At 50.1% G+C, this 13,314-nt stretch overlaps 1 protein-coding gene across 8 annotated transcripts in view; it reads left to right on the top strand.

The window, feature by feature from the left end:
• LOC118709151 (high density lipoprotein binding protein) overlaps positions 1-11,738 on the top strand; it is a 69,034-nt gene extending 57,296 nt beyond the window's left edge. For 7 of the 8 annotated variants that reach the window (XM_036421061.2, XM_036421062.2, XM_045575590.1 and 4 more), the window contains exons 18-28: positions 987-1,208; positions 1,301-1,519; positions 2,264-2,402; positions 4,412-4,557; positions 5,812-5,916; positions 6,187-6,321; positions 7,242-7,385; positions 10,086-10,271; positions 10,703-10,819; positions 10,966-11,094; positions 11,251-11,738. In XM_036421061.2, the coding sequence (XP_036276954.1) occupies positions 987-1,208; positions 1,301-1,519; positions 2,264-2,402; positions 4,412-4,557; positions 5,812-5,916; positions 6,187-6,321; positions 7,242-7,385; positions 10,086-10,271; positions 10,703-10,819; positions 10,966-11,094; positions 11,251-11,337 (1,629 nt within the window). In that variant the 3' untranslated portion in view covers positions 11,338-11,738. Of the gene's footprint in view, positions 1-986; positions 1,209-1,300; positions 1,520-2,263; positions 2,403-4,411; positions 4,558-5,811; positions 5,917-6,186; positions 6,322-6,948; positions 7,139-7,241; positions 7,386-10,085; positions 10,272-10,702; positions 10,820-10,965; positions 11,095-11,250 lie in introns of those variants that run through there. The other variant, XR_004984863.2, reaches the window with a different exon arrangement.
• Positions 11,739-13,314: the final 1,576 nt, after the last annotated feature.

The following is a 13,314-nucleotide window of genomic DNA, read 5'->3' as shown; positions in this document are numbered from 1 at the left end:
CCTAACCTTTTAGCTTTCCATTGCTGCTGTTTGCAAGTATTTGTCTGAAGTTAGAGGCTCTCTGTGGTATTCTGTGGAGTCAGCACTTGGAAGGTGGCAAAATACAGGTGTGCTGCTTAGTATCCAACAGTCCTGCTTTGCTCTTCCTTGTGTTTCTTCTTCCTGCTTGTGGGCCAGAGTCAGCCTAGAGGATCATGTCCCTTCAGGTGAATCAGTCTGCCAGAGTAGCTATTAATAGCTTTGCAGCAAGGTTCCTGTGGTGGGGCCTTTCTTTTCCTTCCTTCCTTCCTTCCTTCCTTCCTTCCTTCCTTCCTTCCTTCCTTCCTTCCTTTCTTTTTTTAAAAAAAAATTGTTTTTATTGAATTGAGAGAGAGAGGAAGGGGGGAGAGAGAAAGAGATGCATTGATGTGAGAGAAAAATCAATCGTTTGCCTCCGCATAGTCATCGATTGGGGATCAGACCCGCCACCTTTTGGTGTATGGGATGACACTCCAACCGATCACACTGTCCAGGGCTGAATCTAGTTTCTTGGTGTCAGATGGAGTTCTGGTTGGCTAGGGTCTCTGAGCTTTAGGTTTGGGCATTGCTGGCTGTGTGCAGGCTCGTCCAGGGCACTGGCAAAGGGAAACCTGGGCGGAGAGCACTCTACCTTTGTTGGGAAGAGGGGCTGTAGTTCTCTCATGTGCACCCCACACCGTGTGGGCCTGGCAGGTTTTGGTAATGGCTGGTAAGTGACAGGCAGGGAACTCTGAGTCTGATACTCTGTCTTGGTATCTTCCACTGAGGCTAAGCAAAGTACAAGGGCAGTTGGTCAGTGTGGCAATGCATTTCTTTGGGTGAGGTTTGATTAGCCTCATTGAGAGGATGTTGGGACAGTGTGAAGTAAGTTCACTCCACACTCTTGTCCTATCAGGCTTCTTGTTCATCTGCTTCTGGGGCCGGGCAGGTGGCATCAGGCCCAATGTGTATGGGGTTGATTTCTGCAGCAAACCAAGAGTTTCACTGTTGACATCCGAGCCAAGCCAGAGTACCACAAGTTCCTCATCGGCAAAGGGGGTGGCAAGATCCGCAAGGTACGTGACACTACCGGAGCCCGCATCATATTCCCAACGGCAGAGGACAAGGACCAGGACCTGATCACCATCATCGGAAAAGAGGATGCTGTCAAGGAAGCCCAAAAGGAGCTGGAGGCCTTGATTCAGAACCTGGTAAGGCCCAGTCTCCCTGGGGCCACCTGAGCATCGGGAATGGGGCCTTCACCATTGGTCCTTTACTTCCTTTCTCTGGTCTTTATGTGCAGGATAATGTGGTAGAAGACTACATGCTGGTGGACCCCAAGCACCATCGTCATTTTGTTATTCGAAGAGGCCAAGTCTTGCGGGAAATCGCCGAAGAGTACGGTGGGGTGATGGTTAGTTTCCCACGGTCTGGCACACAGAGTGACAAAGTGACTCTCAAGGGTGCCAAGGAATGTGTAGAGGCGGCCAGAAAGCGCATCCAGGAGATCATTGAAGACCTGGTAAGCATCCAGAAGTTTGTAGGGTGCTAGGCCTGGCAGCCACTCAATGCTGGGGAATGGTCTTGCCCCCAACATATCCCTCAGTTTGCAGGCTCCCTCCCATTCTTGCCCTTCCTTCAGTGGGTAAAGGATGCAGGCTGCCTGTGAGAAGCAACTTAGCTGTCCATTTTGTGAAAGTGCCAAGTGTACAGGAACCAGCTGCCTTCCCTCCTCCTCTGCTCCAAAGGGAGGAAAGGAGGTTGACAGTGTCAGGGAGTCCACGGAGAGGTCACATGACATACTGGGTTTTCTAAACCAGCCTTAGAGAACTGGGCCCTCCTCTTCCTGGCACTTCCCTGCCATGGCCTTAGAACTGGACTCATAGCCACAGTATCTGCAGGTCCCTATCACCTGGAACTAACATGGCCACCTGCCTGCAGGGTCAGGGCAGGGGCTCCCTGTATGGAGAGAAATCAGATGTTATTCAAATTTTGGTTGGGAGCAAGCAACAGTAATTTTGTGTGGATGAACCATCTATACTTTCCTCTTTTGGGGAAATGTTTCAGAAGGCCTCTTTGTGGCCCCTCCCACAACCCTTCTCCCTTCAACCCATTGTAAGATGAGCCCTGGATTTACCTTGGAAAGGGGGTGTCTGCACTCTCAAAGTGGCTGCAGAGAAAGGTGGTGTAAACAGGAATCAACCATACGTGGTTAACCTTAACCTTTGCCTTTGTTTTTCTTCTTACTGTGCCCTCCTCCCCCCAGGAAGCCCAAGTGACCATAGAGTGTGCCATACCCCAGAAATTCCATCGCTCTGTCATGGGCCCCAAAGGTTCCAGAATCCAGCAGATCACTCGGGACTATAATGTTCAAATTAAATTCCCAGACAAAGAGGAGAACCCAGGTGGGTCCCCACGGGGAGCTTTATGCTAGGTGGGAGGTAGGAATATGATTGGTCCTGGTCTGGGGAGAGGCGGGGACAGGTGGTTGTCATGTTTCCTGGTGAAGCTTCGTCCATCTTGGTGCTGGACATTTCAGGGGACCAGGGGCTTTCAAGGGCTCAGGCTCCCTGGTCCCCGGTTGGTGGCCTCATCAGTTGCTTTAGGGTAACGAGGTGGCCTTCAGATGTCCTAGAGCAGTGTTTTTCAACCTTTTTTGGGCAAAGGCACACTTGTTTCATGAAAAAAATCACGAGGCACACCACCATTAGAAAACGTTAAAAAATTTAACTCTGTGCCTATATTGACTATATATAAAGTAATTCTCTTGAATAGGAATCAAATAAACACAAAGAAAGTATTTTATAATTACTTTATTATGAAATATTAAGTAAACAAAATAGTGAAAAATTATAAAATTCTTGTCTTGTCTGCACCTACAGCACACCAGGCAACATCTCGCGGCACACTAGTGTGCCGCGGAACAGCGGTTGAAAAACACTGTCCTAGGGGCTTGCAGCTGATGACAAGGCCAGAGGAGAGAAAGGACCTGTAGCCTCTTACGGAGGGAAAGCCTGTGTTCAGTCCCCCTGCTCCTCACAGGCCCTCTGAGAGCTGGGTTGAGGCTGTACCTGCTCTGCACAGCAGCCTCCCTCTCCAGACCCCTGTGGGTCCTGTGCCTCATGAGGCCAGACAGCTACAGAAGGGATAGCAGCCTCTGACCCATCCAAGGATGTCACTGAGTGGCTGGCTGCTCTTCTGGGACAGTCCTTCAGCTCCCAGTATCTTGCTTGTTATCAGGCTCTGCTTTGTGTCCCCAGGATAGGATGGGGTAGGAGGTGACCTATGAGCAGGATCTGGCTTTTGTCTTAGACCTAACTTTGTAAGTTCTCTGTGTTCCTTGTATTCTCACAAAGAATGCGCTCTCTCTGTGTCTGGTTTCCCTGGATCCACCAGGTCAAGCTGGGATGAGCTGGGGACCTGCAGCCTGCTGAGTGCACTGATGTATTCTTACTTGGTCTGGTGCTGCAGGTCGTCTTGGCTACTGAAGCTCCTCTGCGTCTCTCAGAATATAGGCTAATTTGAGTTGAAAACTAGTTAGGCCATACATACTTCAGAAAAATTGCACAGAATAAAAATGTATTCTTTGTATTCACTATTCAAACCTTCCCCATCTTTCTCTCCCATCCACCTTTTTCACACACTGTTTTCAGACCTGCCCCTTTTCTTTAGTGGCTATTTCCTAAGAGTAAGGATGTTCTCTTACATTAGTTGTGATAACCCTAGCACATTCATCAGAATCTGTAGATCTGTTATGTGAGTTATTAATTATTGACATTCAGATTTTCTGTTTTGAAGCGTCCCCCATTTTAATCCAGGATCATGATGGCTCTAGGCCACATGTGTCAAACACAAGGCCCGCGGGCCAAATCCGTCCCGCCAGGCCTTGCAATGTGGCCCGCACCGCGCTGTCATCACTGCACTCTGCTGCGTTTCCATCACAGTGACAGTTTATGACTGTTCAGTAAACCATTCGGCTCGCGATTTAGGCTGGATTTTAGATTTTGGCCCCTTCTCTGATTGAGTTCGACACCCGTACTCTAGGCAGTCAGGCCTGCTTACTTATTGCATTCTTTAGGTACATACATGGTCCCCATATGGCCCACAGGAGCCTCACCAGCTGCTTCTGTGTCCTGTTTCAGGTTGCTTTATTCTGTGGCTTGCTTTTTTCATAACAGAATAAGCTGGTGCAGCATCACCTTGTCCCTCCTAAATTTCTCAAGTCTCTCCCACTATCTCCTTCCAGAACCAGGTCTCCTGGGCCCTGGGAACATCTCTCCTCCCCTCTCAAACATGGTGGGCACCTCTCACCTCTCCTGCCACCAGTTCCTGTGTCTTGAGTACTCAGGTCCATGCTGAAGGTGAGGCAGTATGACTGAGGCTTGTGTGACCTGCCCCTCTGCTCTTTCCCCAGTTCATAGTGTGGAGCCAGCTGTTCAGGAGAACGGTGATGACGCTGGGGAGGGCAGAGAGGCTGACCCTGGCTCTCCAAGAAGGTGTGACATCATCATCATCTCTGGCCGCAAAGAAAAGTGTGAAGCTGCCAAGGAAGCCCTTGAGGTGCGTGTGGCTCCTCCCCTGCCTTGGGGGTGAATGGTGACCTGAGGGATGCTTCCCTGGTGGCAGATTCATGGTCAGTAACTTTATAAAGTCCTAAATCCGAGCCCTGTGGCTTGTGTGCTGCAGGCTGTGGCATTTCCTTCCCCAGACCTGGCAGCAGCATGGGGCCAGCCTGGGCCTGTAAGCCTGGGGGCTGCAGGGAGCACAGTTGGAGTGTCTCTATGAAGTGGGGATTTTGGACTTGTGAGAATGAGTCAGGTGTTTTTTGTTTTGTTTTTGTTTAAATGAATTATACTGTTACAGATGGTTGTCTTTTTTTTTTTTTTCTTATTGATTTCAGAGAGGATGGGAGAAGGAGAAAGAGAAACATTAATGATGAGAGAGAATCATCGATTGGCTGCCTCCTGCACATCTCTCACTGGGGAATTGAGCCCGCAACCCAGGCATGTGCCCTTGACTGGAATCAAACCTAGGACCTTTCATTTGGCAGGCTTACATTCTTATCTAGTGAGCCAAACCGGATAGGGCAGTGGTCAGCAAACTCATTAGTCAATAGAGCCAATTATCAACAGTACAAAGATTGAAATTTCTTTTGAGAGCCGAATTTCTTAAACTATATAGGTAGGTACATTGTTATTAACTTAATTAGGGTACTCCTAAGCTGGCCTTTGCTAAAAACTCAAGGGGCCAAAGAGTCACATTTGGCCGTCCACTGGGCTAGGGTAAGGATGAGTCAGTTTTGCAGAGAGTACTTACTGAGCACCACCTGCATGTTGGGTGCTGTCTTAAATGCTGCACACACAGTGTACAGAGCCTCTGCATTGAGCCGAGAGACAGCTGAGAAACAGCTCTCCCATGTCTAGAGGTTGGTACCATTGGTGACGGTTAGGACTGAGGTGGTCATAGTACATTTTTTACCTCTGTGAGGCTGGGAGTTGTGTCTAAGGGCTCTCCCCTGTCTCAAGTCCTGTTTTTTCTGGATTTTTGTTCTGTTTTGCTTCAACAAGGGGCCTTCTGTACTTCGGAGCAGAGGCTTGGGGCTAGGGTCTGCTCTGCTGCTCTGCTCTGCTCTCTCCAGCATTAATTCTGGACTCTTTCCCATGTTTTCTCTGGGGTTAGCAGTGGCCTACTCAGTCCAAGGAGAACAGTGTGGACGGTTCCAAAGTGCACCGTACTTCTCTCCACGAAGTCCTCTTGCTGAGCCCACAGAGTCACTGCTCACTACTCTGGGCCTGACAACCCTTTTCCCTGTAGGCTCTGGTTCCTGTTACCATTGAAGTGGAGGTGCCCTTTGACCTTCACCGGTACATCATCGGACAGAAGGGAAGCGGGATCCGCAAGATGATGGATGAGTTTGAGGTGAGCAGTTTGCAGGTCCTATTCCTGGAGACCAGGTGTACAGAGTGAGCTGTCAGACGCCCAGCCCAGGGAAGGTGCCCTCCTCCTACTCTTGGTTATCACGCTTCACACTACCCACCTCCTTGTCCCCAGCTTGCGGGTGTATTTCCTGGCCAAATGTGACAGGCAGGTTGATCCTGGCTTCCAAGCTCAACACTGGAGAAGCCAGATAGACACATTCCTGTCCTGAAGGACCTCCACGTACATCATGTCTGTTCTCGTGTCCATCAGGTGAATATACATGTCCCAGCACCCGAGCTGCAGTCTGATATCATCGCCATCACAGGCCTCGCTGCAAATCTGGACCGGGCCAAGGCTGGGCTCCTGGAGCGTGTGCGGGAGCTGCAGGCAGAGCAGGAGGACCGGGTGAGCACCAGGTGGGGCTGTGGATGCTTCTCTCAGTGTGGTCACACTTGAGGATCACCAGGGGCTTCTAAGAGACCCAGCACCCCAGCTACACTTCAACCAGTTCAATCAGGAGGCTGGAGGCAGACCCAGTCAACGTCCAGAGGTCTTGCTAAGTAGGAAATTTTTATCAGAACAGTGCTGAGGGACTCTTTCAATGTAGCTTATTTATTAGGAAGTTCTTTCCAAGTACATCTGAGACTTGATGGTGCCTTCAACTTTACATGGAAGTTGTGATTGAGAGGCCCTCTGAGAGCTGTTGAGAGCTGTTGCTGGAGAGACCCCAGGATATGCTGAGGCCCAGAGTGGGTGTGGTGTCCCTGCTGTTGATGAATAGTGACAGCCCGCCCGCTCATGGTGGAGCTTAGGGTCACCTGAGTGACGCACAGTGGACAGGTCCCGGGCACTGTTAGTAGTTGCAGATTAAGCAGGGTACCAACTCTTAACTGAGGGGCATGACTGAGCTCAGACATCCTGCAGTGTCAGTGTGGCACAGTTGTCTTGGGCACAGCACTGACTTTGGGCTATGTCCCCTGACCCTTTTGGTTCTCTCTTTTCTTTTTGGCCTTTTTAATGCTTGTTTCTCAGATCCCTGCTCCACAGCTTAGTAACACACAGCTCCACCTGTTATCATCCAGGCGCCTCGGTCCTTTTCTGAAGGCCCTGTGGACCTGGTTGTGCGGGACAAGGTTTTTATCACTAGCTAATGATGGAATGTGGACTCATGGAAAAGCCATGGCTTGTTCTTGTTGCTGTGGTAACAGAGGACACCTTCCAGGTTTAGGTTGGAGTGGAGGCATGTGGTTACATGTGATAGTGAAGTGAAGCTCAAGGCTCAAGTGTTCCACCCTTTGCCTCATTCTCATTTGTTTCATCCACAGGCTTTAAGGAGTTTTAAGCTAAGTGTCACTGTCGACCCTAAATATCATCCCAAAATCATTGGGAGAAAGGGGGCAGTGATTACCCAAATCCGATTGGAGCATGACGTGAACATCCAATTTCCTGATAAGGATGATGGGAACCAGGTAAGAGACCTCTCGGGTCAGATAGCACCCTGGAGTACTTTGGGGGCAGATGGACTCTCATTGATGATTGTCTTGACCTGGGAACAGTGACCAGGCAAACAGGAGGTGCTCAGCTGGGAGGTGAGAGCAGGATCCAGAGTGGCAGGTCTTTGAGGATTGAGTTTGGCTCTGGATTTGGGCCCCATGTTGGCATGTGCCAGTTGAGTGAAGTTTCCCTGTTATGGATGTGTTGCCATGTGGACTTGTGCCTATCTGGAGGCTCTGGCAGGGTCCTCACCCAGTTGTCCTTACAGGTGGAGCCCTGCAGAGCCCTCTACTCTCTGCACTTGCATGGGCCCTCCCTGGGCCCACCCCAACACCCCTGCATATCTTACCTCTTGGCCCTTCCTGGCACTCGGGCTCACCCTTGAGGAGGTGGGGAGCCCAATATCTATCTCCTTAGGTCTCCTGCAATATTTGCTATACAGCAGAGCATCCACAAATGGTTCCCTGGAACCTTCTGGCCTGCAAATCCCAACAAGCCTTTGCATACTGGCCTGGTCCCATCATACTATGCCTTTTCAACCTGTGTCATTGGGGGCTTCCCGCCTGCTTCTCTCCCCAGCCTTCCCTTCCAGGCTCTTGGTCCTTCAGAAAGAGGCAGGCCTGTAGGTGCTGACCCTGCATCCCTTTTCCTCTGTGCTCCCTGCCCTGATTCTGCCCAAGGTACAGCCATTCACTACCTTGTCTTCTGTTTTTCTCTGTTTCTTAGTATTATGTTTATTGCTGTTCTTTTATTTTTTGACTCGATTTTTTAATTATCTTGATCTTGAGAATTTAGCTCTCTCCAATCCCTCACCTTTATTTCCCTCATTTCCCATATAATTATTGGTTTTATAAAGTCATTATTTAGTATTTAGACTATTAACATCCCATGAGCCAAGTAGGGTCACTCAGCCACATCTTTCATACACAGCTTTTTCCTGTGAGAATTATGCCAACTGTGTCCTGTGCTTGGCACTTCCCTGGTTGATACCTTACTTGGGGGGTGGGAGTTTCTGGTCATTGCTGGGTGGGGACTGGATAAGGGTCATCTCCTCCTGTCCTACATCTGCTTCACCTAGACTCCTGGGATTTCTGTCTGTCTCCCAGATGGGTCTCTAAATTCCTGTTCCTATATTCCATTTTCAGGTTGTTATTTGTTTTGTTTTTATCCTCACTAGAAGATATTTTTCCAGTTGATTTTAGTGAGAGGGGAGGAGAGGGAGAAGAGAAACATTGATGTTAAAGAAACACATCAAATGGTTGCTTCCCACATGCACCCCAACCAGGGCAGGGAACCTGCAATTCAGGTACATGCCCTTGACCAGAATGGAACCCGTGACCCTTAAGTCCTCAGGCCAACACTCTAATCACTGAGCCATGCTGGCCAGGGCTCCAGATGTTTATTCTTGTTCTCTGGTTCTCTTACACTGTGTTCTGTTCTTTTTTTTTTTTTCTTTTTTTGCATGTATAATAATTTTTTCTGTCTTTAACACATTGTGCACCATTTGTTTTATTGCTAGCTTTACCCTGTGGTCAGATAAGTTTCTGTTAAATGAGTACAAAATATATTTTACAAAGTATCATACTTTAAAAATATATTAACTTTTTAACATGTAATAAATAACTTAAAAATGCAATGGGTATTTAATCTTAAGGCATGCCTTTAACATTCATGTAAAACACTGTAATATGATAACACGAGAATGCTCGTGATCCACCCGCAATGAGTTAAGAATGTGATCTGAGGCCCTAACCGGTTTGGCTCAGTGGATAGAGCGTCTCAGGTTCGATTCCAGTCAAGGGCATGTACCTTGGTTGCAAACACATCCCCAATAGGAGGTGTGCAGGAGGCAGCTGATCGATGTTTCTAACTCTATCCCTCTCTCTTCCTCTCTGTAAAAAAAAAAATCAATAATGTATATTAAAAAAAAGAAGAAAACTGATGAACCAAAAGATAGATATAGAGACAGTATATCAACAAGTAGACTGTCAAATTACAGCGGGGAGGGGAGGAAGATCTGGGAGAGATAATAGATCAACCGAAGGACTTTTATACATGCATATAAGTACAACCAATGGACACAAAACTCTGGGGAGGGAGGGGATGTGTGGGAGGGAAGGAGGGGGGCAAAAAAAAAAAAGAAAATCAAATCAATAAAATATATTTTAAAAAAAAAAGAAGAAGAAGAAGGTGGTCTGAGGCGATTATTTTGTTTTCCCATTTCTATCTCTGTGCCTTGAATTATCTGTTCTCTGCTCACTCTTTACCAATCTGGTGTGCTCATCGGACATTTGTATAATCGGAGACCCCGGGCGGGGCACTGCAGGTACTGGCTACACCGTCTGGCACCTTCTTCCAGGTCGGTCGTCTCAACTGAGACACCTCCAGATGTGGGGCCCAGGAGGCCCTCCCCTGACCCCTCACCTGCTAGTGTCCTGCCATGTCTTTGTGGGCAGGTGCTCTGTCTTTCCTGTGTGTTACTGGGAGGGGGCAGGAGCTAAATAAATAGATATTGTTTCTTTCCACCTTCTTTCTCTTCTGAGTGGATCAGTCTTTCCCCTTGAACTGAAGCCTACCACCTCCTTCAATCCAGCTAACGTTCTCCAGTCCCTGTATGCCCCTCCCAGCCAGGAACCCTGGGACATGTTCTCTTCTGATGGATTCTCCTTTCTCAGCCGCAGGACCAAATCACCATCACAGGGTATGAAAAGAACACAGAAGCTGCCCGGGATGCCATTCTGAAAATTGTGGGTGAACTTGAACAGATGGTTTCTGAGGACGTCCCACTAGACCACCGTGTCCACGCCCGCATCATTGGTGCCCGTGGCAAAGCCATTCGCAAAATCATGGATGAATTCAAGGTGTGTTTTCAGTCCCTCCGTGAAAGGTATATGTTAGTCCTGGAAGCCCCATGGATGAGATGGGTGTACTCTGGTGTCAGAGGTTTCTTCCTGGGCTGGTGAGGGACACCAGGGCCTCAGTCTTCCTGATGTGTAGTTGATGCCGTTGGGCAGTGCCCTGAGCTAGCCCCCAAGGTTTGGATGCCTGCCACCCCAGCCATTCTCTAGGAGGGGTAGGCATCTTGGAGTTGGGGCCTTTACACCACGAGCTTCTGTAGTGCACTGGTCTCACATGTCATGAAGAAGAGGGACTACGGACCAGGTCCTTAGTTTCATGAACCCAAAGGGAAAACATAGAAATGGGCCGTTCCAGTCAGTTTGGCCACTATTTAGTCCAAAATCCTCTAATGGGCACTTGGAGCCACCTCAGCTGCTCTGTGTGCTCCTTCCAGGTGGACATTCGCTTCCCTCAGAGCGGGGCCCCGGACCCCAACTGTGTCACTGTGACGGGGCTCCCAGAGAACGTGGAGGAGGCCATCGACCACATCCTCAATCTGGAGGAAGAATATGTGAGTTCTGGGATCATGTGAGGCCACATGTAGGTGTTTTCAGATGCCTGTCAGGTGCAGCAAGCCCCAGCACCTGAAAGCAGAGTAAGCACAGTAGATGCTCACGGGAATCACTGCTGCCTGCTGACCCCCACCTGTGCCCACAGCTAGCCGACGTGGTGGACAGTGAGGTCCTGCAGGTGTACATGAAGCCCCCGGCCCACGAGGAGTCCAAGGCACCTTCCAAGGGCTTTGTGGTTCGGGATGCTCCCTGGACTGCCAACAGCAGCGATAAGGTCAGACGGTGCTCATCCTGGGCACCCTCTCTGTGCCTGGGAAGTGGGAACGCCCCCGCCCCCCAATGGGTGGGCCCAGGGTCAGAGGGTGGGTTCATTTTGGAGCTGCCTGATTGAAACTTGCTTAGTAAAGCTGTGCTCTCTCTGTCCCCACAGGCTCCGGATATGAGCAGCTCTGAAGAATTTCCCAGCTTTGGGGCTCAGGTGGCCCCCAAGACCCTCCCGTGGGGCCCCAAACGATAATGATCAGAAAACAAACTTCTCCAGCCTGCTGACCCAAACCCCACCACACAATGGTTTGTTTCAATCTGATTCAGCAGCTGGACCCTCCATAAATTGTTGACGCTCCCCCTCCCCGAGGTCTCGCAGTGAAGCCGGGCGCCTGGCGCTGTGTGCAGCTGGTCCTCGGGCCTGGCCAATGCCCAACACGTGCTCAGGATCTGCCCTTGACACCGGCTGTGGGCCAGCTTTCCACGGTTCAAACACTAATAGAGGCATTTGGACATTTCACGACAAGCTTCCTGGTCCACCGGCATGTCAATAAGGCCCTGGCCCCACTAAGAGTGCTGCATAGCTGGGGGCTGAGCCCACTTCCTGTGTCGTGACCTCAGGAAATAAATTTCCTTGACTTTAGAAAAGCCAAACGTTTGCCCTCTTCCTTTCCCAGCTCTTTCTCCCTCTGCCTGTAGTCCAGCCCTCTGTATACTACAGTCCGCCTCCTTCCCACTGCCAAAGCCCGCTCATCCCAGACCACAGAGTGGGAGGAAGGCCCATTGTGCACACTGGAGCACCTGGACTCGGGGGGACCAGGTTCCAAGTGTCTGTGCCCCTGCACCACAGGCACCGGAAGCCCTGCATCTGGTGAGCAAGGTCTGTAGTGAGGCATCTGCCATCTGGGTTTGGTGTGAGCTTAGAAACACGGGGATGCGGGGAGAGGTGGAGACTCACTTCCCCTCCCAGCTGACCTGTCACATTGACTTTGGCTTTCCTGCCCCTCCCCAAATGCCTAGTCCAGTTTCCTTTCTACCTCAGAGCCAGTGTGGTAGTGATCTCATGGTGAGGGTGGTGCCACCCCAGGTGCTCAGCCTCCTAATTCCAACGGCTCTGGTCACGAGTGCCTGAGTCCACTGACTGTCAAGTGGCCAGTGGGGAGTGCACACACCACCCTGCAGACTGCCCTCAGACACCTGGATGCATGTGATGATCCTGGGAGCTGGCCTTCAGAGGCAGCTTCCTGGTCCTCAGGTAGAGAGAGGTTGTCACTCAACCTGGACTGGAGGACCAGGTCCTGCTAAGGGAGTCTGCTTTTCTCAGGTGTGGTGGGTCATACCAGACCAGACAAGGTGCCTGCCCCAGCCAGCATGGTGAAGGTGTGCTCGAGAGAGAAGGTGGCCAAACCACAGATGAGCCCTTGGTTTCCACGTTGTCTGGTTTCCCATCTCACCTCTATCCTGTAGAGGTGACTGAGCCCCTCTCAAGTTTTCCATCAGATACTGGAGTTCCTAGAGAAGCCAACTAGTGCCCCTTGCCCAGTCCTTCCCTGGGGAAGGTCACTTCTTCCTGACCATCCCCTACACGAAGTTTTCTATTTGGTTACTTTTCAGCTTGGCAATCTTTAGACTGAAATTCCTGAATAGGCTTGAGTTGCTTAACACAAGTCTGATATCAACTGTGAGTTCCTGTTAGCTCAGGCAGCCTCAAATGTGCCCATATGTAGAAGTGATAAATTGGTGTAGGAAAGGACATTTGCTTCAGCTGAATAGGCTGGGTGGGTGACCCCAGATTAGATGGAGTCAATTGAGAAAGGAAGTGAGGAGGGAAGGTGCTGTCTTGCCTTTCTCCCCTACCTCCCTGGTTCCTGGAGTTCCTTCTATCTGCATGAGTTTTGGAGCCTTTCCTGTTGGCCGGTGTACTGCCCTCCCCTCCAAATCCCCTGCCCTCTGGCATCTGCCCAAACCTCCTTCCTCTTGTTTCTGTGATATCTAACTCCTTCCCCCAAAGGTGGATTTTTAATTGTCCCAACAGGTGTTTGCACATCTGCACTTATTCCTAAATGTAGGTGCAGCCCCCTCTCCTACACTGCGGGTTCTCACTGCGTGGCTGTTGGTCAGGCTCATGAGGTGACTGTGCCTGGGGATCTCCTGCTGCCTCGTGCTGCTGCAGGAGCCCTGGGCGGCGTGGGATGTGAGTGTCCATTTCCTCTTGTTGACTGTCTTCCAT

Source organism: Pipistrellus kuhlii, unplaced genomic scaffold (genome assembly GCF_014108245.1).
Source record: "Pipistrellus kuhlii isolate mPipKuh1 unplaced genomic scaffold, mPipKuh1.p scaffold_m20_p_7, whole genome shotgun sequence".
Classification (NCBI taxonomy): Eukaryota; Metazoa; Chordata; class Mammalia; order Chiroptera; family Vespertilionidae; genus Pipistrellus; species Pipistrellus kuhlii.
The sequence above is the reverse complement of the archived record's forward strand: the minus strand, read 5'-3'. Positions and strand labels throughout refer to the sequence as shown.